General features: G+C 39.6%; 2 protein-coding genes across 2 annotated transcripts; one reads left to right on the forward strand and one right to left on the reverse strand.

Annotated features, from left to right (window-relative positions):
* Positions 1–145: 145 nt before the first annotated feature.
* tbc (trabuco) lies at positions 146–24,832 on the reverse strand. Its single transcript, XM_017231964.3, has 9 exons — positions 24,032–24,832; positions 4,866–5,322; positions 4,589–4,808; positions 3,810–4,530; positions 3,410–3,733; positions 2,288–3,354; positions 1,929–2,233; positions 1,595–1,872; positions 146–1,537 (listed from the first exon to the last, which is right to left on the reverse strand). The coding sequence occupies exons 1-9, from the start codon at positions 24,048–24,050 to the stop codon at positions 1,449–1,451; spliced, it is 3,480 nt and encodes a 1,159-aa protein (XP_017087453.1). The 5' UTR covers positions 24,051–24,832; the 3' UTR covers positions 146–1,448.
* LOC108119004 (fibroleukin-like) lies at positions 7,941–8,645 on the forward strand. The gene is made up of 2 exons (XM_017231965.3): positions 7,941–8,427; positions 8,529–8,645. The coding sequence occupies exons 1-2, from the start codon at positions 8,030–8,032 to the stop codon at positions 8,572–8,574; spliced, it is 444 nt and encodes a 147-aa protein (XP_017087454.2). The 5' UTR covers positions 7,941–8,029; the 3' UTR covers positions 8,575–8,645.
* Positions 24,833–26,243: the final 1,411 nt, after the last annotated feature.

Here is a 26,243-nt window from a genome sequence, read left to right on the forward strand (position 1 = left end):
AGTTATATGGCAGCTATAAGATATTATCCTTTTGAAATGTGGTATTTTGGATCAATTAAACCATAAGCAATCCCAAATTAAATAATCAAACTCCCCTAGTAGAACTGGAATTGCTGAATGAAAATGCGTACAACATGGCGTATGTGTTATTTATTTATTAATTTCATTCTCTGCTTGTTTTGTACTTGTATACATTTATGCTATATATGTATAATTTATATTTATATTCATATAACCGTGTGGGTGTATATTTATATATATTTCTGATCTGGTAATTGAGGTGAAGCAGACAGAGCAGAGTGAGGGAATGCCCAGGAAAGGTACATTTACAAAAAGGTGACAATTAAGTTATATTGATAATCCACAACATTTATACTCAGTGTAGAGAGAGATCACACAGGAGGAAAGTATATAGAGATATAGACAAACTCCATATAAACATATCTATATACTCGGGTGTATAATAGTGTAGAGGCTTTGTAAATATACATAAATATATATATTTTTATAAAAAATAATACAAGAAACAAGAATAGATTGGGGTTTTGGCAAGAGAGCAGCTTACATAGACTATATATCGTATATATATATATATATATCCAGATAATAGACACATTCAGTATATATGTATATCTGTGTTGCAATTGAAGGGTACTTGACTGTGACTTTATTGTTGGCCTTGATTGTTACACACAATTGGATATTAAATCGCTGGTACAGAGAGTTGAGTTTTTGATTTTGAATCTGAATCGGAACATATTTCCCCTTTCTACATTTATATAATATATATATTTCTTTGATCTTTGTCGAGTGCTTTTAATAAATTATCAAAAAACCAGCCAAAAACATTTAGCCATTTCTTTTCTCATATGTGTTTAGGATATATATTGATAGTTTTTTTTTGATATTGATGTGATAATTATGTTGCACTTTCGTTTTTTTGTTTTTGTATAATATATATATATATTCTTGTATATCTTTAATTTTTCTTTTTTGTTTTTTTTTTAAAGAGCAAAAATTGTGAATTCCAGAGTTCTATACAAGGTTTGGTTGTAAAAGGATTTCAATGTATAAGATTTTCATTCTTTTGTTGAGAGTCTTTTGCATTTTCGGCCCCTGTTTTGTAGTTTCCATTGTAGTTTGGGGATATGCGTTTAGAGATTTTTAGGAAGAACTTACGTACACATAAAAATATATAATATTGTTTACAGTTAACAGTTTACAGCTTACAGGTTTGGACTTTGGAATTCCATATACATACATCTATTTAAATACTTTTATCTTTTAACTTGTTTCATTTTTTAAGGTATTTTTTCAACGAAGACATCGATCAATAAACGGAAACGATTCCTACACATATTTATTGTTTATCTGTTAGTCCAGTTTAGTGACTTTAATCTTTGGCAAACGACATTGGAACTACGATCTAAGTAATCTTTAATTGCAATTTATTTATTCTCGATTATCATCTGCAGCTGCAGTACCAGGCTCCGGGCCAGTTGCAGCACTGCCTGGGCATTGTGACGCTCAGCCATTTCTGAAAGACATTCAAGGATTAAAATAAAGGATAAAGCTAGATATCCTGATGTCTAACCATTGAAAAACTTGATGACATCGGTAAAGTCCATGCTATTCGAGAGGATGATGTCGCGGTAGGTCTCTAGCAGGGCCAGGGCCAGGAAGAGGACAAAGTGCCCGGAGGCGATGTGCTTGGCCGCCCAGATCACCTCCCAGGTGGCGAAGACGTCGTCGTAGACGAGCTCCCGCTTGAAGTCGAGCAGGAACCAGCGGTAGCAGAAGTAGAAGTGCGTGTAGTCCCCATTCGAGTCCATCAGGTCGTACATCTCCGAGTCGAGGATCTGGATAAGGGACCTGTAAATAGAGAGAGTACTTAGCAAGGAATCATGTATCAAAGTCTTGTCCCTCACCTCATGTTGGCAAAATGCATGTCCATGGCCCCACCACTGGGAAAGTTCTCGATCATCCGCTCCATGAGCTTGCAGAAGCAGCTGTAGCTGAGGGACTCGTCGTCGAAGATGACCAGGAGTGGCGCCACCAGGTCGCACATGCCCTGCATGTAGCCCACGTCCAGGTGCTCCCACACGTACGTGGAGATCACGTTCCGCAGCTTGTCCAGGTTCTCGTTGGCAAAGTACCAGTAGTTCCTGTCACATCGCTGGACATCCTTCTCGATCCGGTGCAGATTCAGGCCGAACTGCTCCAGGAGCTCGCTCTAAAGAGGGCATGAGAGGATTCAGAGCTCCAATGGAAGTCAGCATATACTTACACTGTAGACTCCGCCATTGGAGCTGGCTGGCGAGGCACATGCCGACTTGGGCTCCTGCAGAGCATCCAGATTGGAGCCAGCACCTTGGCCGGCTCCTACCGGCTCGCTGGGTGACTCCTCGAGCGGCGTCATCTGATCGCCCTGTCCTCCCGCCTTGGGGCTTCGCTCCCAGTTGGCTATGTCAACGGAGGCCTTTGTGATAATTACGGCGGCTGCCTGCGGCTGAGGCTTCACTGCATCCTCGTCCTCCGGCAGCTGCAGATCGTCGGCGCTCAGGTACTCCGGACTTAGGACACTACGCGTGGTGGTCTGAGCTCCGCCCAGGCCCACTGTCTCGTACGAGGAGGCCGTGGATGTGGAGCAGCTTGGCTCGGGATTCGGGGGCGTGCCTTGCTCCTCCGGCTCCTCGGCCTTGGCCAGCTGGGCCTGCTTCTCCGGCTGCTCGTGCTCCAGGTCCAGGTCCTCGTCCAGCTCGTTGAAACTCTCGCCCTCGTCCACGTGGCCCGAGTCCGTGCTGGTCTTCATCGACCTGGGAATGGGCTTCACGCTCAGGTGCATGCCACTTAGGCTGGTGACCAGACCCCCGGCAGCGGCCCCTCCAGCTCCTCCGCCCTCCTGCTGCTGCTGTTCGTCGAACTCGAGGTCGCCCGGATCGGATATATCGGATATATCCTCAAAGACCTCGTTCTCCAGCTCCCCACCGCCCAGGTCCAGGTCCACGGCTCTGACTGTCCTGTCGTTGCCGCTGTTGGATCCGGAACTCAGCTTGGCCACCGCCCGGGCCGTCTTCTCCTTCTCCCGCTGCTGGACGATGGCGTCCACGGCCAGCCACTCGCTCATCGTGGTCTCGTAGTAGTGCTTGCAGGTCTCGTCCTGCTTCTTCCGGTCCTCCGGGGTCGAGCCGAAGGCGTAGTGTCCCAGGAGGTAGGGCCACACCTCCTGCCGCATCTCGGGCTGGACTCCGCCAAAGTAGACCAGGCGGTAGAACTCCGTGGCGTTCTCCAGCACCCCGTCCACGTTCAACAGCTCCCAACGCTGCTTGGTCAGGCCCTCCTCGTCAGCTTTCACTGGAAATGGATAGGATTAAAATCTTCCACTCCTCTGGCTGCCTTTCACACTTACTTTCTGGCGTGATCCTGCCGTGCACCAGGCCGGAGAGATGTGTCCTCACGGTGGAGAGGTGGCGACAGTAGGCCAGCCACCCGTAGAAGGCCCGGGAGATGATCTGGCGCCTCATCGTGGAGCAGACCATCTCAATGCTGGTGCTCTGCTGGAGCATCTGTTGTTGCTGCTGCTGCTGCTGGAGGAGGAGCGGCGACTCCAGGGGGAACTGATCAATGGAGAGGCTCTTGTTGGAGCAGTCGCTGCTGCCGGTGGTGGAGCAGCTGCTAAGCTGAGCACGTCGCGGAGTACTCCTCACAAAGTCCAGGATGGAGTGGGTGGCAGCTGTTCCAAAAGTGGGTCAAGGGATATGAAGGATTAGAAGGACTACATAGGAGGCTCTTAGATGCCCTCTACTCACCAAACTCCTCGTGCCTGCTTTTGCTGACAATCCTAAAGACATAATCAATGGGTGTCTCGTCCACGGACTCCATGACCGAGGGCAGGATGCGCCGTCGCATGCTCCGCGGCCAGAGGAACATCTTGCCGATGCCCCGCTGCGACCAGAGAGGCGGATCCAGCTGGCCGTGCGGCAGGAGACCTGTTTCCAGGCAGCTGAGGAACTGCTGCATGTGCCCGCCCTCCGGAAAGTGAATCGGAGGCCTCTGGACGCCATCCTGTCCCACAAGGATGACAGTGCCGCCGCTATCCTCGCCCCTGCTCTGGTGGCAGTGGACGTACACGATCTCGTCCACATTGATGTTGAGGGCGTAGGCCCAGAAGGCGTCCTTGTCGATGTCCTCCTCCTCGGCCTCGTTGTAGCCGTTCATCAGCTGGTTGGGCGTCCACTTGATGGTGAGGGTCTGGATGTGCTGGTGGAGACTCAGGTAGCCGGGCATCGGCTCGGCCACGTTCTTGGGCAGCACCTGGACGTTGTTCTTGCCGTAGAGGAGCGTGGCCTTGGCGTTCTGGTGCAAGGACTCCACGTAGTCCTTGGCCACGGTGGCCGAGGCGATCGACTTGAAGGAGCCGCTGCTGGCCTCGTCCGAGGAGGTGTTGAGGCTCCTCTTGAAGTTGATGATCGCCGGCCGCGAGCAGGTCGATGAGGAGCGCCGGCACGAGCTGATGCGATGACGTTGCACCTGCAGAAGACAAAGGATATCAAGAAGGATCTCATATCTTCGAGAACTATCCTCTTACCAGCTCATCGGCGTGCGGATCGGTCCAGTAGTGATCGGCTGTTTTGGCGCGCGTGAACTCCAGGGCGCAAGGACCCACCAGCAGGGAGCTCAGGATGGATCCATAGTCCGGGTCGGCCACCAGAGAGTCGCGGTCGTAGAAGCTGCTGGCATTACAGACCAAGTACTCTATGATCTTGGTGAGACGCTTCTCGTACAAGGCCAGGCGGATCCACAGATATCTGGGGAGGAGGCAAGAGGTTCTAGCTGTCGAGGCTACAAGGGACTTGGGAACTCACTTCAAACTGGCCAACGACATGCTGGAGTTGCTGGCACTGACACTAACCGACGCCGAGGCGGAGGCGGAGGAGCCACTGGCCGCCACCTGGTTGCTGCCGGACATCGAGTGGCTGCTGCTCTTCTTCAGCATCGGGGGACGCTGGAAGCTGTCGGAGCTGCTTGAGGATCGCTTGCTGGGGTCACTGGCCTCGATCTCCTGCACTAGCTTGCTGATGTGCTCCGCCTCCGGGCAGCTCTTGGCGATCTTGTGCAGCAGCGCCGTGGTCGAGGAGGTTTTGAAGAGGCCGAGAGCCCGCCGGCGCAGACCCTGGCTCAGGCAGGCCTCCACAGCGCCACAGAGTGAGGTCACCGAGCTGCTCTCCTCGTGAACGTACTTCTTGGTGACCGCCTCCTCCATCAGCTGCTTGACCTCCTTCTTCACGCTGGCTATCAGTCGCTCCTTGAAGTCCATGGCATCTGGAATTCGGGAAGAGAACAGCTTTTACCACAAGGTGTAAGACTTGTATTATTTTAGGTAGAGCCCCCCCTCGAAGAGTATTATTTCGGGAAAGTGAATCTCATAAAGTGTAAACCCCGCCGGGCCTTTAAAAGAAATCACACAGGGCGCCCGAACAAGGACAACGCCCAGGGCACCCCCTCCAGCTCGTGGCAGAAGCCCATACCACCCCGATGGACTGCCCTGCACTCGGAAATTCAATATGTTCAGCATGTGTTGACAGCTAGTGGCACTCTCCCTGCCTCTACCCGAGAACATACGTCCACTAGTCGCCATCGCCCCTTTTGGGGGCTGACCACGCCCCCTAGCTAAAATGCTAATGGCATTTGCACTCTCAAAATTCGTGATGGCTTCCGGCCACGTATAATTTCATTTTCATTAATTGTTTTCCATTTAGAGCGAGGATAGTGAGGAAAAGCGAGGCACACAGGATGCGTTAGTGGTTATTCCGCTAACAAAGATACATAGATACAGATGGAGATGGAGATAGAGATACAGATACAATTAGGATGGAATATGGAAATGGGAATTGATGAATTGCTGCATTGTATGGGCCATCCTATATCTCTCGTACACACAATCCAGATCGGATAACAAATCTGATGGACAGGCCGGCCATAAAACACTCGTCGTTTGGCATTTTCAATCCCATGAATAAACATCAAATATGATGGGTGTGTGTAGGGAGTGGGAGGGGAAGGAATTGATTGGATGGGTTATAGTCGGCTGATTCTCGCTTTTTCATATTATATAGTAAAATGAGTTAAGATAACAAGTAATATATGTTATGGTAGGTTTAGGAGAATATATTAGTTGGAAATGGACATGGATTGGAAGAACTGAGTTCGAAATATAAGATATAGTCATCAAATTCTTAAGAGTCAGAAGAACTTACCCCAGAAGAAAGAATTAATTGTAGTTTATATAAAGTCTAGAGAAAAGATCTTTTTAATCTTAAGAACTAGTTAGCACAGAACCTACAAGAGGACTTAGGCGAATATAAGACTTTTAAGGAAATGCTTCAAGAACTGAGAATTCAGATGTTATAAGCCTATCAAGTTAAAAGATAGTCATATGGACAAAAATTAGAGAAATTCTTACAAAACTGAGTGATGACTAAGCATTAAAGATTGATAGATTATTGCTTTAAAAATTAGGTAATTTTAAGGAATTAAAACTAAAATCCCGAAAAACTGACAAAAAAGAAGAAATTCTTTAAAGAACTACAGGATTACTATTATATCCTGTTTAAAAAAACTGACATCGACTTGTAGAGAAATGCGAGGATTATGAAGCATAAAAGGTAATATTCAGACAAATGGACATACATTTATAGAGAATTTTTGTTAAAGTAGAGGGATTATTTGGCAAAAACTTCTATAAGGATAAAAGTACATACTTATTTTTATATGGAGTGACAAAATTAGAGTGAGTGCCTTTGAAAAAGAAGGATTATTTATCATAAAACCTTGAATACGGAAGAACACAGATAAATAGACTTGAAAACTTTCATATTTAAAAAAAAAAAACTAAAAATGAATACTTCGTCGGAATAAAAATATATTAAAATTAAATATTGGCAATTCTTCAATGTCAAAAGCGAGAATCTTGTTTTGAGACGCACTATAACAGGTGCAAATATTAAATTTGATAATCTTAATATTTACAAGATATACTAACTGTTAAGAAATGCCTCAGAAAATACAGTGTTACTTTAATCATTAAAGTTTAATGAGTTCGGTTTAACAACTGACTTTATATCATGAAAGTCTCTTTCAAGAAAAATACATGAAAATCTTATATCTGCTAAAATTTTAAAACTACATACATACAACCTCTTTGCGCGCTGGCATGTTACCTTCAAACTCTGTCTTTAAAATTATTATAATTTCGATTAAAAGAATTATTAAAATAATGTATAGTATTCTTTAATGTTAAGACTAGAAGACCTTCTTAAGCGTGACATTCATTTTTTAAAGATAAGACATTATTGCGTCATTGAAATATTTTTTGAAAAGTACTAGTAAAGGGGAATATAGTATATATAATAATATGTAAATAACAAATAAATGAAAATATAAGATTAGCAACATAAACCAGTTCTTATTGCTAATCACCTCTCTGTAATCTCTAATACCGTCTGGCACCCCATCACGCACATTCTGTCTGAAGAATATTTTGGTTTCTCTATATGTTTGCGTATTTCACAATTCCTTATCAGAACCTCGGAAGCTCAAGCTCAAGACCGAGAATGGCCTTAAAAAGGCAGAGCTTCGAAATTCGCAGCATCAGTTGAAATATTTTCGGTGATTCTTTCAGAAGAGTGTTCCGTTTGATCCCAAAAGTACAAGATGATTCTCCCAGTGGCCCTCATTTCAGCAATTTTCTATATTTCTGCCGCGTGGGGATCAGAAGAGGTAATAGCCGTTTAAAGTGTTTTTATTTTGAAAATTAATTTTGATTCAAATTCCACAGTCCTTCCACCTCTCGGACACCTCCAACTCGAAGAATCAAATGAGGACAGTGGATCCTTGTCCACAAAGACAGCATTGGGTAAAAAAACGATACCCAATAGCAGCCTACCACGACCTCCGCGAGATCCACATTCCAGGCACAGACCCGTTTAGAGTTCTTTGTTGTTCATACCAGGATTATGGATCTAAATGGATGAGAGTTTATAATAAACGTGATTCTTCAAAAATATTCAATCGCACGTATGAGGATTATGAACGTGGACTTGGAATTGTCGGAACTGATATAAGGGATGAGTTCTTCATTGGCCTCAAAAACCTGCACCTACTGATGAATGGAAAACCCCATGAAGTGATGGTAGACACCAATGCATTTAATAGGAAAATATGCAACCACTTTGTTTTGGGCAGTCAAAACGAAGGATATATGCTGAAAAGTATTGGCAATTGTACTGGAAACGCCAATGTGTTGTTCCCTAAGCAGGGCTCCACATTTTCCACCTTTGATCGAGACGAGGATGGATTTCCTGATCGTAATTTGGCCCAGGAAGTGGGCTTTGGCTGGTGGTTCGATCCTAGTATGAGTAACATCAGGTGGGTATTCCAATTTTCTTTTTCTTTTCCTTTTTTTCAAATATTTTTTTTTTAATTCTATTTTTTCATTGATTCATCATTTCATATCTTTGGTACATAAGGGACGACTACGATTTCATAAGAGTGTACATTCGAAGAAAAGATTGAAGAAAACAAACCGGACAGAGATGAAACTAAAACGGCCTTGGAAAAGGGAGCATTTCAAGAAAATCTATAGATTAAAAATTTGCATTAAAATGAAATTATTTTATTTTTCAAATTATAAAGAAAATACTTGGATAACTTTAAAATTTTAAATAAAATTTGTAAAACTTAATGGCAAATAATAGTTTTTACTGGAAAAAGTTGGACAAGGTCGGAACAATTTTTGATTTTCAGGATGATTCGCAAAGGAGCCCTTTAAAAATGAAAATACTTATAGTACCTTATAGTACATCTACATGCTATCTTTATAGCTTTATCTGCTATCCCAATATCTTTATACTTATGTACAATATTTACCAGATATATTTACTAGATCTGGATATATTTCCTTCGTTCTCCATCAGAATCTGTTGATATAAGAAGTACTATGTAAGTCTTAAAAGACTAATAATTATAATAATTATATGACCTTTAACTTGCTACTAATAAGCCCTCATAAAAACGCCCACTTGCCAGCATACTTCTTTATTAAAGATCGTAAAGAAAACAAGAAGAAAACTAATGGAATACCCGATAAATCGTTAATGATTTGACGATGGAATATATATTGGTTTTTAGGGTTTCCCCCTGCCGGATGGACCGTACAGACCGAACAGACCAGCCTGCACTTCCCACTGGCAGCTTGATGGCCCAAAGCCGCCAGCTGGGCCAGGATGAGTTCATTATGCTCCTGGCCTGGTTTTTCCTCTCCCCATTCTACATACTATGCATAAGGGGCGAGGGTGCTGTGGCGACAACAAAGTGCCTGGCGTCTGAACCGCCGACCGAGTTGTCGCCAGGCAGTGTCCTTGGAAGTCCTGGCTGGCCGGTTTGAAAAAAAAACAAAAAAAAAAAAACAAATACGGTTGCCCCGTTTTAATTGCTGCTCTTTTGTTGCACCCTATTCATGGTGTTGGTGTGGTTATGGGTCTCTTGTCTGCACTTTTTCTCGCCCTCGTGGTGCTTCATGTCCTTTATATCCTTTTTTTGTAATTAGCATTTAAATGCTCGCTATTGAGGCCATGGCAACAAGTTTTAATAACTTAATTTTCAGTGGCATAAGCGGCGGGACTTTGGCTTCAGCCGGAAAATGCAAATATATGCAGGACTTGATAATCAGAAAGAAAGTGTAGGGTGGGTGGAGGCGATGGGGAAAGGCAGTCGCCAGGGAAGGCCATGGAGCGGCCAGGCATGGAGAAAGTTTCTCTCTCAGTTACCATTTACCATTTGCTATTTACTTTTTCCTGATTTTTGTATTTATTTGTTTGCCTGGCCTGTTGTGTTGACAATGTCAGAGGAAAGTAAATAAAATAAAATGTACGGATAAATTATGGTTTGCAAAAAACATAGAGAAGAGAGGATATTAAGAAAAAGAATATATATTAAAAATATATTATATGTGTATTACAAAAAATTAAGAAGAATATAAAAAAACCATCTGCTCTTTCTAGCAAGTTTAAAAGTAAAGCTTTTGTCCCTTTTATTTAAAAACTAAATAAATATCTTATATCTATAAACTCTCTATAAGATATCTTCCTCTATAAAACCCCCAACTGCAAGCATCCTTGTTTATCCTGCGGTTGGCAACTGGCTTTAATCACATTGGCACTGACCACGAAATAAAGTTAGGAGAAACCCTTTGGGATTCGTCCGGCAGTGACCGGCACATCATCATCATCAATGGCCAGGCAACAGGATAACACAGAAGGCGAATCACAGTGGGACCTGGGGGACATCAGTTCACCTCCACAGCGACCTTGATGCGAGCTTGATGGTCTCGGTCTTGGTCTTGGTCTTGGTCTTGGTCCTGGCCTGGCCGATTATCCCATTGGGATTCGAATGCTGTAGGTCAACGCAGCACACCCGTAACCGTAATAACACCAGTCCGGGCCATTCGGCCACCGGAAAGGCTGAAAAGGTAGCAGAAAAGGAAGCCATAAAACCGATTCCTTAAAGCATCATCAGTTTACTTTCTGCAACAGCCAGCACCAGGACTTCGACTTCAGTAATAAATGAGAAATTTCGAATGAGATTCCGAGAGAGAGATTTCGTTTGTAGAAAATTTTCAAGTATTTTAATTTTATTTCCAACTGTTTTCAATTTTTAAGTTTCATCAATCCGTATAGCAATTTCTGTAGCTCTCATGATTATATTTTATTTATTCCTGATTGGAATATTTTGTTTTGTTTTGTGTCTTTAGTTTATTAATTTTTTAACTTTCGTAGCAAGCTAATAGTATAAGCTTTAAGTTTTTAACTAATTCCTACCCCTAACTCTGAAATTAAACCATTATTCTCAATATAAACAAGAAAGGAAAGCTAACTTCGGGCGGAGCCGAAGTTTATATACCCTTGCAGTTAAAACCGGATATATATCGCAAACATCGGATATAGTTGGCCGATCCTTATGGGAATTGGAATATATAATCCAATTTATTACAATACAAAATCTAAAAAAAGTCCCAAACTTCTATCTTCAAAAATACGAAAGTTGATATTTCTACCAAATACCATTTCCGATCGTTCAGTTATATGGCAGCTATGGGATATAGTCGGCCGATCCTAATGAAATTTGGTAGGTTGGATCAACTGACCAAGAATTAAATCTGTACTAAGTTCCAGCTTTCTATCTTCAAAAACACGAAAGTTGGGTCATTTCCGATCGTTCAGCTATATGGCAGCTATAGGATATAGTCGGCCGATCCTTATGAAATTTGGCATGTCGTATTATTTTGCCAAAAATAGCTTTCATGTAAAATTTGAACTCTCTAACTCTAAAAACACCAAAGTTATACCATTTCCAATCAATCAGTTATATGGCAGCTATAGGATATAGTCGGCCGATCCGGGCCGTTCCGACTTATATACTGCGTGCAAAGGAAAGAAGGGTGTGTGCAAAGTTTCAAGACGATAGCTTTAAAACTGAGAGACTAGTTCGCGTAGAAACAGACAGACGGACAGACAGACGGACAGACAGACGGACAGACGGACAGACGGACAGACGGACATGCTCATATCAACTCAGGAGGTGATCCTGATCAAGAATATATATACTTTATAGAGTCGGAGATGTCTCCTTCACTGCGTTGCACACTTTTGACCAAAATTATAATACCCTCTGCAAGGGTATAAAAACAAAAACATATTGTCCTACCGATTTTCAAGTTTTCAATTATTTCGATTTTATTTACCGTTACTATGAACATTAACATCATTGCAAACTTAATATTAGCCTTTGAATAGTATTTTGCAACCAAAAAATATTTTCCCAAAAAAATACCATTTTGTTATAATTCGCAACCGGTTCTGGATGAGCCTATATAAGGCAAGGTGATCAGGTGGAAATTTGTTTCCCAAAAAATTTGTTTTTTAATTCTATATAAATAAAGGAAAGAAAAGGAATAAAGGTATTCTATAAAGGTTTGAGAGAAGCCCATTACTTAAGGGAAGCAACTTCTTTTAAAATTTAAACATAACTTTTAACTTTTAATCGTCAAGAAATTTTGTACTAAAAGTTGAGAAACTATGTTTAAAGGCTAATATTTTCTCAAGATAGATGTTTATTTTTGTTAATATAATATTTGTGTTAATAATATGTCTAAATGTGAGAATATTTTATGTTCTTTAGAGCGACTTGAATCTAGGAAACTGCATTTCAAGTTGGTCTTTTAATTAAAAAGAAAAAGTATAATTGCCTAGGCTTTGTGCGACAATCCAAAACCAATATCAATTCAATATCAATATCTAACTTAAAAAAAAGATTAATTATAAGACCTTAAAGAAACTAAGCTAATTAAATGGCAAATAAACTTGAATTTGTTCAGCATTAATCAATTCTCAAAAAAATAAACAGAAACAGTGTACCAGAGTTTACCTTTTAAAGAAGTAAAGTGAAGCTCCACAAGTAACTTTATCAATTATCCCCCCAAACAATCAATGGAGAGAATTCTGCTTCGGTGGAAAATCAATTTCAGTTTCTGCCAAGTTCAGGGATTTGAGGGAGGAGGAGTGGAGTGGAGGGCATGAGGATGAGGGGTCACAATGGGGAATCCTTACTGTGAGTAGGAGCGAAGTCCTTGTCCTCTCTTCCTGTAATCGTAAATTCATTTGGTCCCACAGAAATGGCAATTGATGGCTTAAACAGGCTCAATAACCATTTCGACCTAAAACACACACACACACAGCCAACACACACACACACACATTCAACCACTCAACCATTTTGGCCATTTTTGGACCTTAATTAAGGGGAGCGGAAAATTGAGGAAAATGGCGATAGCGAAGGCTTTTCCTAGCCGCAAAGCATTTTAAATAAAATACCATTTTCTATTTTCATCAGAGCCTTCTCTCGTTTTGTTCGTTGGACCGGATTGTTGCCCAGGTTGCCCTTCCAAAAAAAAAAAAAAACCCCAAAACCCCTCTTAAAATCCCCACTTGGCCATATTTATAACCCAAAGGTGGCTTCAGATTTAGATTCCAGATTTCAGACTTCCTTTAATTTCGATTTTATAGCCTTTTAATGGCCTTAGCTTTAATGGCTTTTTTATAAAAAGTTATGGTCTTTTTTAAAATGTTATGTAGCGCAAAAGGCTCTTATTTCGAAATTGATTTTCAGAGATATTTGTGTGTCATCTGGCTTTGCTTTACAGATCCCCCCAAACACGTATCTGTAGCTGGCTCATAATGTATCTGTGAGTTTATCAAAATGACAACTATTTTTATGGAATTAAGATAAATACTTAATTACAAAAAGGCAATGGCAAAAGACCAAACAACAGGACAAGTTTTGCAAAAAAAAAAAAAAAACACAAAAACAAAACGAAATGGGAGACAAATCTACTACAAACATCTGGTAATACACTGGAAATAAATAGTATATTTTATCATAAAGTTTATAGATACTTTTTCTCAAATTTTAAAAGATAGAGACTAAATTTCAATTAAAATTTGCTTAAATTATAAACATAATTGTTTTAAAGATAGTTTTTTGTAAAAATCTTTAATATATATATAAATTTAAATCTTTTCTAATTCTTCTAATTTCATTTACATTTTACACAAGATAAGGAACTATTACGTCATTAAAATCTATTTGAAAAGTTCTTTCCACTAGAGGAACATACGTATATCACAACATATAACTAATAAAGTATTGAAAATATAAATAATTTATTGCCATACACACATATGTATACATATAACCTTAATATATATATAGAAGAAGTAACTAAACCAGTTCTTGTTGCTAATCACAATCTTTCTAATCTCTAATAACCTTTGAAATCCATACGCCTTCTTTCTGTGGAAGATTTATTTTGGTTTTCTCTTATGGTGCCACACGTGTGACCCAGTACCCCATTGCCAAATTCTGTAGACAGCATTCGCCTGAAGACGTTTCTTCTTATCAGAAACATAACAGAAGCTTAATTTTAAGCTCAAACGATGAGCATAATTTTAAAAGCCAGAGCTTCAATACTCGCAGCAGCAGTTTAAATATTTCCGGTGATTTTTTCAGAAGAAAGTTCCTTTCTATTGCAAAAGTACAAGATGATTCTCACAGTGGCCCTCATTTCAGCGATTTTCTTTATTTCTGCCGCGTTGGGATCAGAACGTGGTTTCGGCAAAGTCGGAACTGTGTTTTACAACGAGTTCTTTATTGGACTCAACCGATTGCACTTTCTAACAAATGAATACTCTCATGAAATCCAGTGATGGTAGACACCAATCCATTTCCCATATGCCCTATTTTTTTCAGTGCCTTGCCCCATTATGTTACTGTCTATCGGTTCTACATCTGTTGCTTTTTGTGTATTTTCTGTTGCGTTGTTGTTGTTGTGGTGCGTGACAAAGTTTTGTTTTGTTTGTGTTTTTGTGGTTTCTGCTATCTCGCAGATAGAACTGTATAAGGACCCGCATAAACAGATAACTAAATAGATATACATGTGGGCATTATACATATGAGTATATATAAATATATTTGTCGGTATATGGGTATACTAGTGTGGGCTGGGCCAAGCTGCGACATTAATTACAGTCTAATGTATTGTACAAATGGTGTTTGGGGTTGTGTTTGTGTTTGAGAGTGTGTGCTTGGCCCTAACACGCAAACGGCATTAACATGTTAGTGTTTGAGTTTTTTTTTGTTTTGGTTTTTTTTGTTCTGTCTGTCTGCTTGAGACCCCAGCCAGACCTAAGTAAAAAAATCAACAGGATTCCTCGACCGGAATAAATACCAAAAATTAAAGGGTAAGGGTAATCGAAGTTGCAAACTTGTCTGAAAGGACACATTTTATTGAAAACCAATAATTGTCCCTAAAAACTAAAATATTTTTAGACAGCTTTAGATTAGATAATGAAGTTTAAAAATAGAGTTATACTTCCACATTACAACTTAAGTTTTTATAAAATATAAACATTTTAATATTAAAGAATAAATTTATAATATTTTCCTCTTCAAACGCTAGGTCCTAATACCCTTTTCTATTGGCTTATCACTTTTATAAAGTCGGTGTGAAATAAAAGACAAAAATAATTGTCACCGTTCCGTAATATGCTGCGTTCCTGGGAGCGACAATTTCGGAATTCAAAACAAAGTGTCGTTTTCTTAAGGGCTTTGGAATTCAAGTGGAATTCTAAAGAAATATAATTGCCTTTGCTATGCCCGACTTTTCTTTGTTAATTGATTTTCAACAAAGAATTTGTCTAGCAAACAAATTTGTCTTCAAGTTGAGACAAGTGGGGAGTCCAATCTCAGTAAAGCAAGTTGCAATCAAAAACCAATATCAATTAAGGGAATTGTTCTGCGTAAACCAACTTAAAACAAGAGATAAGCACGAAGGATGCACTCTGAGAAATTCCATAAATTAAAAATTTAAATCTTCTCTTTTCTAGATTAGAAAAATAATTAATTTAGGTTTCAACATTAAATATTTTCAAGTAATTTATTTGCAAAATTCAACTTATGGAAATAAATCTGGGATCTCAAGGCGTATACTTAATATTGCGTATGCGCCTAGTAAGCCCTAAAAAATTTCCTACTAAGATATGCTGGCTTTTTAAAGAAAATTATATAATAAATAATAATTGTTAAAAATAATTGCCAAAATAAACGTTTCTGGCCAAAATTGGTACACCAAGGCGTATACTTAATATTGCGTATACGCCTAGTCAGCCCCACAAATTTCTTAGCTTGAAGATATCTTACTTTTTGAAGAGACTACTAGTAAAACTCATGAAAGTATGAAACTAACTAATTTTAAATCTAAATCCTTTAATCTATAAACCATCCATTAAGCGATTTGAAACTATAACCTTTACCCTTTTCAGAAACATCTGGCTTTGTGGAAGCCTTTTAAAAGCAAATTAGATTGGAAATAAAATTGAATTGAAGTGGAAAAAGGAATTTGCATGCCGCTGCCACCAAAGAGGCACTCTTTCCATAAAAAAACGCACACAAAAAATGAGGAGATTCTCTCACGAGCGAATTAAGCATGAACGTATGTATGAATTAAATCAAAGCGTGAAAGGTCGAACTGGTAAAGGTCAGATATGGTGGGGGGGAGGTGTTGTGGGATGGACAATTCAATTCATCATGAGACCGGGCAGTCTCCAATCTTCCACCCCGTTTAATTCCAAAGTAGCACCCACGGATGCAACAGACCAGCAGGATGCCCTTTGACATTTCGGTCGGGAACTGCATTTGATGCGTTTCGAAATGGGACACTGTTTGCCGGGCTTAATTAGCCATTCAGTGGGCGTATTTGAGCCGGTTTCTGTTTTTGTTTGTTTTTCCCAGACTATCTGGCATATTGCAATTGCTATTTTAATATCTAAACGGAGATTTCTTCACTCTGGTTATGGTTCTGTTGCTGTTTCTGTTTGTTTTGTGATTCGCATTTCACATTTCACCGAGTTTTCCGGCGAAAAGCTGCTTAAATAACCCGGACACGGAGTCCTGCTTTGCTTTTCCTATTGCCAGGACAACCGGGATCTAGGGTCTGCATCCAGGTCCAGGACCCTTGCAACGTTTTTTTTTTCCCCCATCCACCCACAGAATGAAGGAATTAACGCAAAGTTCAGAGGTCAAGGGGAAGCTGCTGTTGCTGTCGGTGGCACTGCTACTGCCTCTGGGGTCGCCATATAATTTTAATTGCAAAAACCAACAAATTGCATTTGCCCACGGCATTGGGCGGAATAAGGAATTCCACTAGAAAGGATACTCAAAGCCACTGTCCTGTGGCCATTCTCCCCAGTTTTCAATATTTTCCTTCCTTATTGCAGAATTATGCAGTAACATATCCTGCAACCAACCAACTCTTCCTTATTTTTCATTTTCTAAAAAATTTCTATTGAATTTTTGCCAACTATCAGGTTGCAAAAAAAAAAGGATGCCCAACAATGCGATTTCTTTCTCAAAGGCTTTGATTGACATTTTGGAATGTTTCCTTTGATATCCTTCGGATGTTGGGCAAAAAAAAGGGACACACGATGGATAAGAAGGAGTCAAGGAGCAATGGATTAAAGGCGAAAAGGACGTGCAAAATGCTGACATGCGTCGGGTTGGACGCAAAATTAATGATGACCAGACAGTGGATTTTTAATTTTGAAGGAGACCAGCCAACTGGGCTACACTGGGCTGACTGGGCTTAATATTAATGGCTCTGACAGGACGAACAGGACATACGCACATACACTGCTGCATACACATGACAGGATAACGACTCTGCCGCTGACAGTAAGCCCACACTTTGATGGCTTTGTCGTGAGCTTTGAACCAGACTTCTTTTCATTCTCGACAAGCCATCTAAATACCTCTTAAAAATTACGTATTTTTTAATGAAAAAATAAATTTTTGTTAAATTTTTATCATGAAATAAATTAAATTTAATATTTTTTATGCTGAACCTTCTTTGACTTTGGTTTTCTTAGTCTGGCCCATAAAGTAACTCCCTGAGAAGTATTGGCAGTACTTTATGGCCAGTACTCTAGCACACACGTGTCCCTACACTCACACACGTTCACACACATGCCTGGCTTTCCATTTGACCTCTGTAACTCTGTAACTGTCAACGGGGCGTTAAGTGCTCAGGCTGATGGCTTTAAGGTGGCCCCAAAGCGAGACTTTTGTGGCTCTATTTGGATGGAAAATAATTAGACATAAACCTATGAACTTTACTCAAATAAGTGCTAGAAATTACTTGAAATGTGTTTTTGTTGTTGTTGGAAAAATCGAAATTTAAAATTTATATTAGAGAAAATATAAAAAAAAAAATCAGTATGAAAGAAAATAAAATTTGTTGCGCAAATATCAAATATATTTTATTTTTGTTGGCGAATATATTGACAACAACAAAAGTAACTTTGGCCAAAATTAATATATGTACCCTCTGCAAGAGTATAAAAACAGTGAAAACTTATTTACTTGTACGGCGCTGTTATGCCCGATATGGCACCATCTAATCCAGGACTCATTTCGTTTGATCCGGATGCATCCATTACCGAAACTTCGTGACGCCTGTTCCGGGCCAAAAAGGACTCAACCCAGTTTCCATGCCGGCAGCCGCCTTCGCAAGCGCATCCAAAAATGTTGCACGGCCCTTTTCCACAATAATAGCCAACGAGCCGTTCTCCGTCGCCACAAATTGTCATCTGACAGAAACCGCCAGAAACTTTTTTGGCATTAAGAGCGCCACAATTATTGTTTTTGACCCAAAATTTGATGGTCATGTTGTCGGTACAGCAGACCGCACTTGATTCTCCCAGGAAGGACACCGTGCAGACGGCTACGAGCAGCAACCAAACTAGTGGAGATCCCATGGCAAAGTAGGTAAGTACTGAGCCAGGCACTAATTTTCATTTGCTATTTATACGTGATTGTGGTCAATGCAATTCGTGGTGTGTCATCGAATTTGCTATCTAATAAGAGCTCGTAAATTAAAGTATAAATTAGGTACATATATTCTTGATCAGCTCAACAGCTTGACTCAACAGCCGAGTGGATATATGTACTATAGTCAACGCAATATTCGTTATAGTCGATATACTATAGCGTCTACCCGTAGGACCGAGTGGATCTCAGAGACATACCTATAGGATTTGGCATGGAAACTCCTACAATGCTCACCCAGTTCAAGTTTGTTTCAAAATTTTTCCACGCCCACTTCCGCCCCCAAAACATAAATCTGTTTTTATACCCTTGTAGGGTATTATAATATTGTCCAAAAGTATATTTTCTTTTATATTCATACAGAAGTATATATATTCTTGATCAGGATCACCTCCTGATGCACGCAGTACGTAATTCAGAACGGCCGTGATCGGCCGACTATATTCTATAGCTGTCATATAACTAATTGATGGGAAATGCTATAACATTGGTGTTTTTAGAGTTATAAATAATACGATCCACGATCCAAAATTCAAAACGATGAAATTATATATATCTGACTATATATTATAGCTGCCATATAAATGAACGATCGGAAATGGTATTTGGTAAAAATTCCAACATTGGTGTTCTTGAAGATAGAAGTTTGGGACTTTTTTTTAGATTTTTTATTGTAATGAATTGGTTATATTATAATATTCTCATAAATATTGGCCAAATATATCCGAATTTTGCGATACATAACCGGTTTTAACTGCAAAGGGCCCGAAGGTAGCTTTCCTTTTTTGTTGGAACATTTTTTGACGCCAAACTGTTCCAATGGCATATTTACACCTAAAAAGGCTTATTTACACCTGTTTGGAGCAGGATCTAAGTGGTTTCTATAGAATTCCATGTTCTAAATCGGATAGTTCAAACTTTTATAGTCCCCGAGACCCACGCGTTCAAAATTGTTGAAGGTTAGTATGAGAGCCGAAATATAAATAGGCTAGGCTTCAAGATCAAATATCGTATATATATGCACTCGAATTCGATATACCATTTTTCTGTACGAGTAACGGGTAGAACAAGAAAGGAAAGGTTAAAGTTGATGTACCCCTGCAGCTAAAATCGAATATATATTTATCGCCAAGATCGGATGTAGTTGGCGCATCCTTATGAGAATTTCATTATAAAATATTATTCATTATCAATTTCATTATTTTTATACAAATTTTTAAATATATCCAATCTTATTCTATCTTTAAAAACCCAAAAGTGGAATTATTTCCGTTTGTTCTGTTATATGTATATGTATATATGTATAGGTTATAGTATGTATTAGATTGGCCATTACATTGTTGAGTATAGCTATATATGCTATATTAGGCCAATTTAATCAACCGAATCATCTAATGGCTTGGTTATTAGTTCTAATAACTATGGCAATAATTCTATTGCCAATAATAAAAAATAGTTCGTTTTGAAATGACGTTTGTCATCTAGTATGAATTTCTCCATATCATACCGTTATCTCTGATAACTTTAGTATATAGTATGCAAGTGAAGAAGTATGTCTACAAATACTGTGTTTATGCGACGCAATAGAAATACAACTAGAAATAGTACTATAAATCGAATGTCTTGAGAAATTAAAATATGTAATGTCTTAAGAAATATGGTTATTTATTAATATTAATTTAATATTATTTACATTTAAATTTTAACATTTTTTAAAAGAGTTTTCAATAAACGATATACCAGAAAAAGCAAGATAAGAACAAGCCCTATGCCTACACTGCGTATGGGTAACGTTTACAGAAATATTTCAAAGTTGTAACATACTTGTAGGCAACTCAATAGATGAAAGAAAAGAAAGTGTTTTAATCAATATAAAAAAATAACTGGAATATAATAAAAATATGTTAGATTGTTAAAAATTAAAAAACACTAGGAAAAAATAATAATAATAATGTCCCAATATAATGCTCTTTAAAAGACTTAAAATTTAAAAGAAAACTGTCAAAAACTGTCTTCTACCCAAAATACCAAATTATTCTGACCAATAACCCACTTAAAACACAAAACATCTATTAAATATAATAACCAATCCTTTAAATATCTCCTTCAAGACTCAAACAAATATATAAACAAATAAATAAAAATAATAAAAATCCCCCTAGAAAACAAGGATGGCATTTGAACTCTGGTTCAGCCTGGTTGACATTGGGGGCCGAGCACTTGTAGCCAAGTCAATCGCATCGAGGCCCGGTTGAGACCCGGGCTCAGAGTGCTCGGCTCTTGGCTTTTAGCTAATGCCATAATTGAGCATTTGATGATGGCCACATCATCATCAAGCTCGCCATCATCGTCACAGTCATCATCGGCACTAGTTGATATGTCGACACGTCATCGAGTGGGTGGCATGGTATGGTATGGTGTGGTGTGGTGTGGTGTGGCATGACTTGGCCTGCCGTGGCATATGTGGGTGTGGTGGGACTACGACTGTGTGGCACTGCCACTGTGCTTGTTTGTTTTTGTATTAGTGGGCTGCATCAGCTGTGTGGCAGCCACAAAGCCGCCAAAGCCAAAGCCAAAGTCAACGCGAAATCCAAAGCCATCCATTCAGAGACAGCCAATTTCCGGCCATTATAGGAGCAGAGCTCGGCCCAAGGACGGTCGCTGGAAAATGGCAATAGCAACCGGAGCCAAAAGTAAAACATAAACAAACGCCCCCGCCTTGACTTGACATTGTACGGCCACTGGCACAGGACGACTATCGACTTGTATCGCTATACGGCTACAGCTACAGTTACGACTACAGCTAAGGACACGGCAAAGGCACTCCCGTTTCCGCCGTATTTTCGCTGCCACACGCAGACCACATCGATGCGATGCGATGCCAATCGTCTACATTTTCATTCATAAAAGTTTTACGTCCGCCCCCATGGCGGTCATCAAACTGCCGTCCTCCCATCGCCCGTCGTTGTCCGGGCCCCGTATCCGGGGCCATCAGTCAGTGTCAGGTCAGGGAGACACACCCCATCTTCCCCCCGAGAGCCCCGGGATATTACGGAGTGCAGCCTGAATTCTAGCCTTTCTAGTGTAGGCCTGTCTAAGGCTCTTTGTAGAGGCTGTAGCAAGTACCATCTCATTAAACTTTAAGGGGCCTTGATCGGAATAAGTCATAAGACAAGAAATCTTTAGACCCCTTCTGAATTCCACCTGTTGGGCTGAAGAGCTCAAGAGACCAGGGTCGCATCAATCGGGGCTTTGCAAGAAAATCAATTAGGAATTCAAGGCAGTACGTCTATAAAAACTATCTCTGTAACAATGGCCTTGATTAAAATATCCCATCCCTCGACTGTCAGTGAAGATTATCCCGAATGCAAACAGGCGATAAAGTGAGCAAAGAAAAAAGATGATAAGCTATGGAGGCGGTGGAGTGGAGTGTAGTTATTCGACTATATAATACCCGGTACTATTTGGTATTTGTTTTGTTAGTTTATCACGAAAGAATATACTATTATTCGATCACTACACGGACTATACATGATCCTATTCAATACCAGTACTTTACCGTACTAGGTCCTTTTGTTTTAAAGGATACCCAGTACTTTTACGTTTTTTAAAGGTAACAGAAGTTTTATCACGAATAAATTAACGGTTTTTAAGCTTTTCAGGTACGTCTTTTAAGAAGACTATATTATACCATGTACTTTTGAGCCTTTTTCAATCAAACAGGCGAAGTATTTTGTAAAGAAATAAGATGATAAAGCAATAAAGAAAGTGGTGGGGAGTACAGTTATTCGACTAGAATATCTGGTACTTTAGGTTGTTTTATGAGTAGCAAAGTTGGCTTTACCACCAAAGGAATATTCTGTACAAGAATGTATCTTTTTCCAAAAACTAAACCTGATACTTTTCTTTAAAGAAAACTATATAATACCCAATACTATCAAACCTTAAAAAAAGTATGATGAAGTTATAGAGTACAGGTGTAGTTACTGATGTTACCTGGTACCTGGGACGATATTCAGTACTTTTTAGCCTTTTAATGAAACAATTTTGCCAAACAAAGTATAATCTGGCCAAAAAGAGGCACACTTATTATTAAGATAGAAAAAATTATTATATAATACATATTAGGAAATAAAATATACCTTATTTTTCCTCTAAATAACCTCTTATTAAGAATTTCTATACTTTTATTCGATACCGCGTTAAAGCCTTTTTTTGACCCTAATTCTTTAGGTATTTATTCAGAAATACCTCCAACTAAGAAGATTAAGCCATTGAAAAGAACCAATCATCCACTAGAATAATGTCCTTGAAAGTGTTTGGTGCGTTGTGTTGCATTGATGGCCAAGGATTACCGGAAAGTGCATCCAGCATAGACAGTAAATCCAGCCCACCTGGCAAAACACTCGGCACCCGCACACCTGAATACTAATAAAGCATACATAAATATGTACATATAATGTATTATGTATTATGATTGGAGAAGCTTTCAACGCTTCTTTTAATCGCTTTTAGCCTCAGAAAGCTGGCAGAGTCACGAAATTCCTGGTAAAATATGAAAAACGACGCCCGAATGCAGCCATTATCTGGCTTATCCACGTGTGCACTGCTTCATAGCAAAGTTATTTGGGGTGAACCGTTATTCACGATTACTGTTGCCATAACTACGCATCAAATAAGTGTATATGTGTGTGTCAGTGTGTAAGAATTGTGGCGGATTCATCTACAACTTTAGCGCCATTTTGATTGTCAATAAACAAATATCACGTATACGCACTGTTATCAGAGTTGTAGTCAATGTTTTAATATTTGAAATATTGTTTTAAGATTTGTTTCAAAAACAAAAATCAACAATTTATTTTTATGGTTTTTTTTTAATAAAGAGTTATTTGATTTTGTCCGCCATTTTTTTTTTATTTATATTACGCATACGCAGGGGTGACTTGTTTTACGAGCCATAAGGGCAGTTCATAATATTCCTAATTTGTGTTCAAGAGAACATTCATAAAAAGGTCGTAATAGTTGGAGATTTTCCTTGGCTTTCTATTATATTTGTTAAATATGTTGATATTACGCATACGACCTGTTGCAGGGTCTTTAAAATTTTATTTCTCACTTCTTAGTATAATAATATTCCTATGATTTTATAGAAAAAGATTAGCTTACAAATTATATAAATAACACAAAGAGTGGTTTATTTTTTTCAACAATTTTTCAAAAAAATTTAATTTAACACAAAATAGTAACTTAAAAATAAGAATATAAATAGCTCAAAATAGTTAGTTATAACAAAAAATTAAAAAAAGAAATATGTACATTTTTGAAGCACTAAAATAACTTCTATAAAAAGCTTCCCTATTTCCTTTTCATAAATAATTAAGATCCCGCCAAGGTCCACCCTAGTGTGCATTTTAATGGAGACGTTGTGGTAGATGTTTTTTGTCGGTTTTTTTTAAGGAAGAGAGGTGCGGATACCGTTAGACCTGCTGGAGGGCAGGTGTGGGAAGAGCAAAGGAACAGGGATCACTTTTATTACCTGCAGTGGTTTGCACCATTTTAATGTCGTGTCCTTAGTATATCTACGCGTGTGTGTTTTTTGTGAGCTCGCTGGCTCGTTCCGTTTCGTTTGCGTTTTTTTTTGTTGTTTTGCGCGCGTGGGTGTGTGTTTTGGGCTTGCGGAGATTGCCCAAAGCTTTTCACCGTAATTCCGTTCCTCGTACCGTTCGCACGCTTACTAAAGCACGCTTACACACACTCACTCACACACACTTACACTGGCAGACGCAGACAGACAGACTCAGGCAGCCACACAGACAGACGCACACAGGGCGAGCATTAACAGACACATACGCGCACACGGGCGCGTAAAATGTATTTCGAAAATTTGTATTTGTTTTGCGTATGCCGAGTGTTTTCGCTGACGCTGACGCTGACGCTAACGCTTACGCTGGCAACAGCGCCCGGCAGCACAGCTAGCAGAAGGCAGCAGTGCTGACAGAGAGCAAAGTGTCGCCTGTGGCAGCCTCTTTTATAAATTTTTTTTTTTTCTTTACGCTCCGCTTCCTACTTGTCTTGGATATTGTCTTTTTTTTTTTTTTTTTGAAGGAACTAGTTGCTGTCCTTTATAAATAATTTGGATGCCGCCGGGGTGACTGTGGCGCTGTCAGTGACGGGCTTTCCTTCCATCATTGACTAACTCACTGACCGACTGAACCGTAGCTCACACACACACTCAAGCACACAAATAATAACACAGGAAAAAAAACAACAAGTTTTCGAGTGCTTTTTGGGCAAAGTTGATTTTTTCTAAGAAAAGCGTGTGTGCACGCGACCAACTTCGCTGCGAAACTGAAACTGAAACTGAAATGGAAGCCGAAATGGAGGCAGCAGCAGCAGCAGGAGCAGAAGCAGCCACAGCCACTAACACAACGACACACCGACACGCATACAGGCGCCAGAACTGACATACACCGATACTGTAACACAGAGCGAAAGGCCATAACAGACCGCGATAACAGTAACAGCAGTAACAGGAGCAGCACAGTTACAACAACAAATGGCGGTCACTAGTGATGAGCTGGGCAGTCAGGGCAGCGTAAGTGATAAAAAGTTATATTTTGTACAAGTAATTTAAAAAATTATCATAGAAATTAAATAATAAGTTATATAAGATTTAAAGTTTGATAGATCGCTTCTCATGCCCACATACACATCTCTACTACCACCACAACTGCAAAGGTGAAAACAACAACAATTTAACATTGTTAAGAGTTAACAGTCAGTAACAGGCAACAGCAGTAGTAATAACAGTAGTAATAACATCAGCAGGAGGCAACAGCATTACTTTCTTGAACGCAACACCAACAGCTGGAGGAAGATAGAGATGAAGCGTTGATGGGTTCTCTTGCCTTCTTACCTTGCCCACTATTGCCTAAACAGAGTACCGTTACGTTAAGCTACATTTTCTTGTTTTAGTGTTTCCTTGGCCATTTCCATCTCATTCGCTCTCACTTTCAAGTGAGACAATGCTGGGTGCTGGGTTAGGGTCCTCTGTTCTTTGGAAATATATTAAATATTAAACGGTTTACATATGAATGGAGAGTTTAAATTAATATTATAAATCGATTTTTTTCATCTTAAAAGCAGTTATAAATTGTTTAATTTAATTATAAACCCGCTATGAGGTGAGTTTCAAAGATAAAGTTCATGCCCAAAAAAGTAGGCAATAGAATTTGTTTTCACAGTAAATATTTTAAAAACTTGGTGAACTTGATAGAAATCTTATTTATTATATTTTTAACAATAAAAACCTTATGTAATTAATTATTTTAATTAGTAAATATATATTTTTTACTAAATAATTAAATAAAATTTGACCAAATTAAACTTTTTCTTATACTGTGGCACTTTAAAAAACATTTATTTTCCAATTATTACTAAACTTTACTTTACGTTTTAAGAGTTTAATTTTTATCGAGTGTTAGTATTTTGGCGAGCCTTATAGTAACACACGGACTGTATTTTTTGTGTCTGTATTGAGGTGGCTTCACGTTGGCAGTTTGCTGACGTCGTAGCACAAAATCCAGCCACAAGCAACAGGACAGCGTGCCAGGATGCCAGGATGCTGGGGCGCCCTGCTGTGCGGCAACCACCACCACAAGTCTCCCGCCTCTGCCCCTGCACCTAAAAGCCCCCCCTGTAGCTCGCCTCCCCTCCTGTCGAAGACAAGGAGCAACAGCAAAGGAGAA

Source organism: Drosophila bipectinata, chromosome XR (genome assembly GCF_030179905.1).
Source record: "Drosophila bipectinata strain 14024-0381.07 chromosome XR, DbipHiC1v2, whole genome shotgun sequence".
Lineage (NCBI taxonomy): Eukaryota > Metazoa > Arthropoda > Insecta > Diptera > Drosophilidae > Drosophila > Drosophila bipectinata.

What these genes read in the sequence shown, in the direction of transcription:
- LOC108119004 (XM_017231965.3), top strand. Translation starts at nt 8,030, where the DNA reads ATGAGAGTTTATAATAAACGTGATTCTTCAAAAATATTCAATCGCACG. An exon ending in CCTAGTATGAGTAACATCAG is followed by an intron (nt 8,428 to 8,528) that starts GTGGGTATTCCA and finishes TTGGTACATAAG; the next exon opens with GGACGACTACGATTTCATAA.
- tbc (XM_017231964.3), bottom strand. An exon ending in ATGTCGTTGGCCAGTTTGAA is followed by an intron (nt 4,809 to 4,865) that starts GTGAGTTCCCAA and finishes CCTCCTCCCCAG; the next exon opens with ATATCTGTGGATCCGCCTGG. An exon ending in ATCCGCACGCCGATGAGCTG is followed by an intron (nt 4,531 to 4,588) that starts GTAAGAGGATAG and finishes TGTCTTCTGCAG; the next exon opens with GTGCAACGTCATCGCATCAG.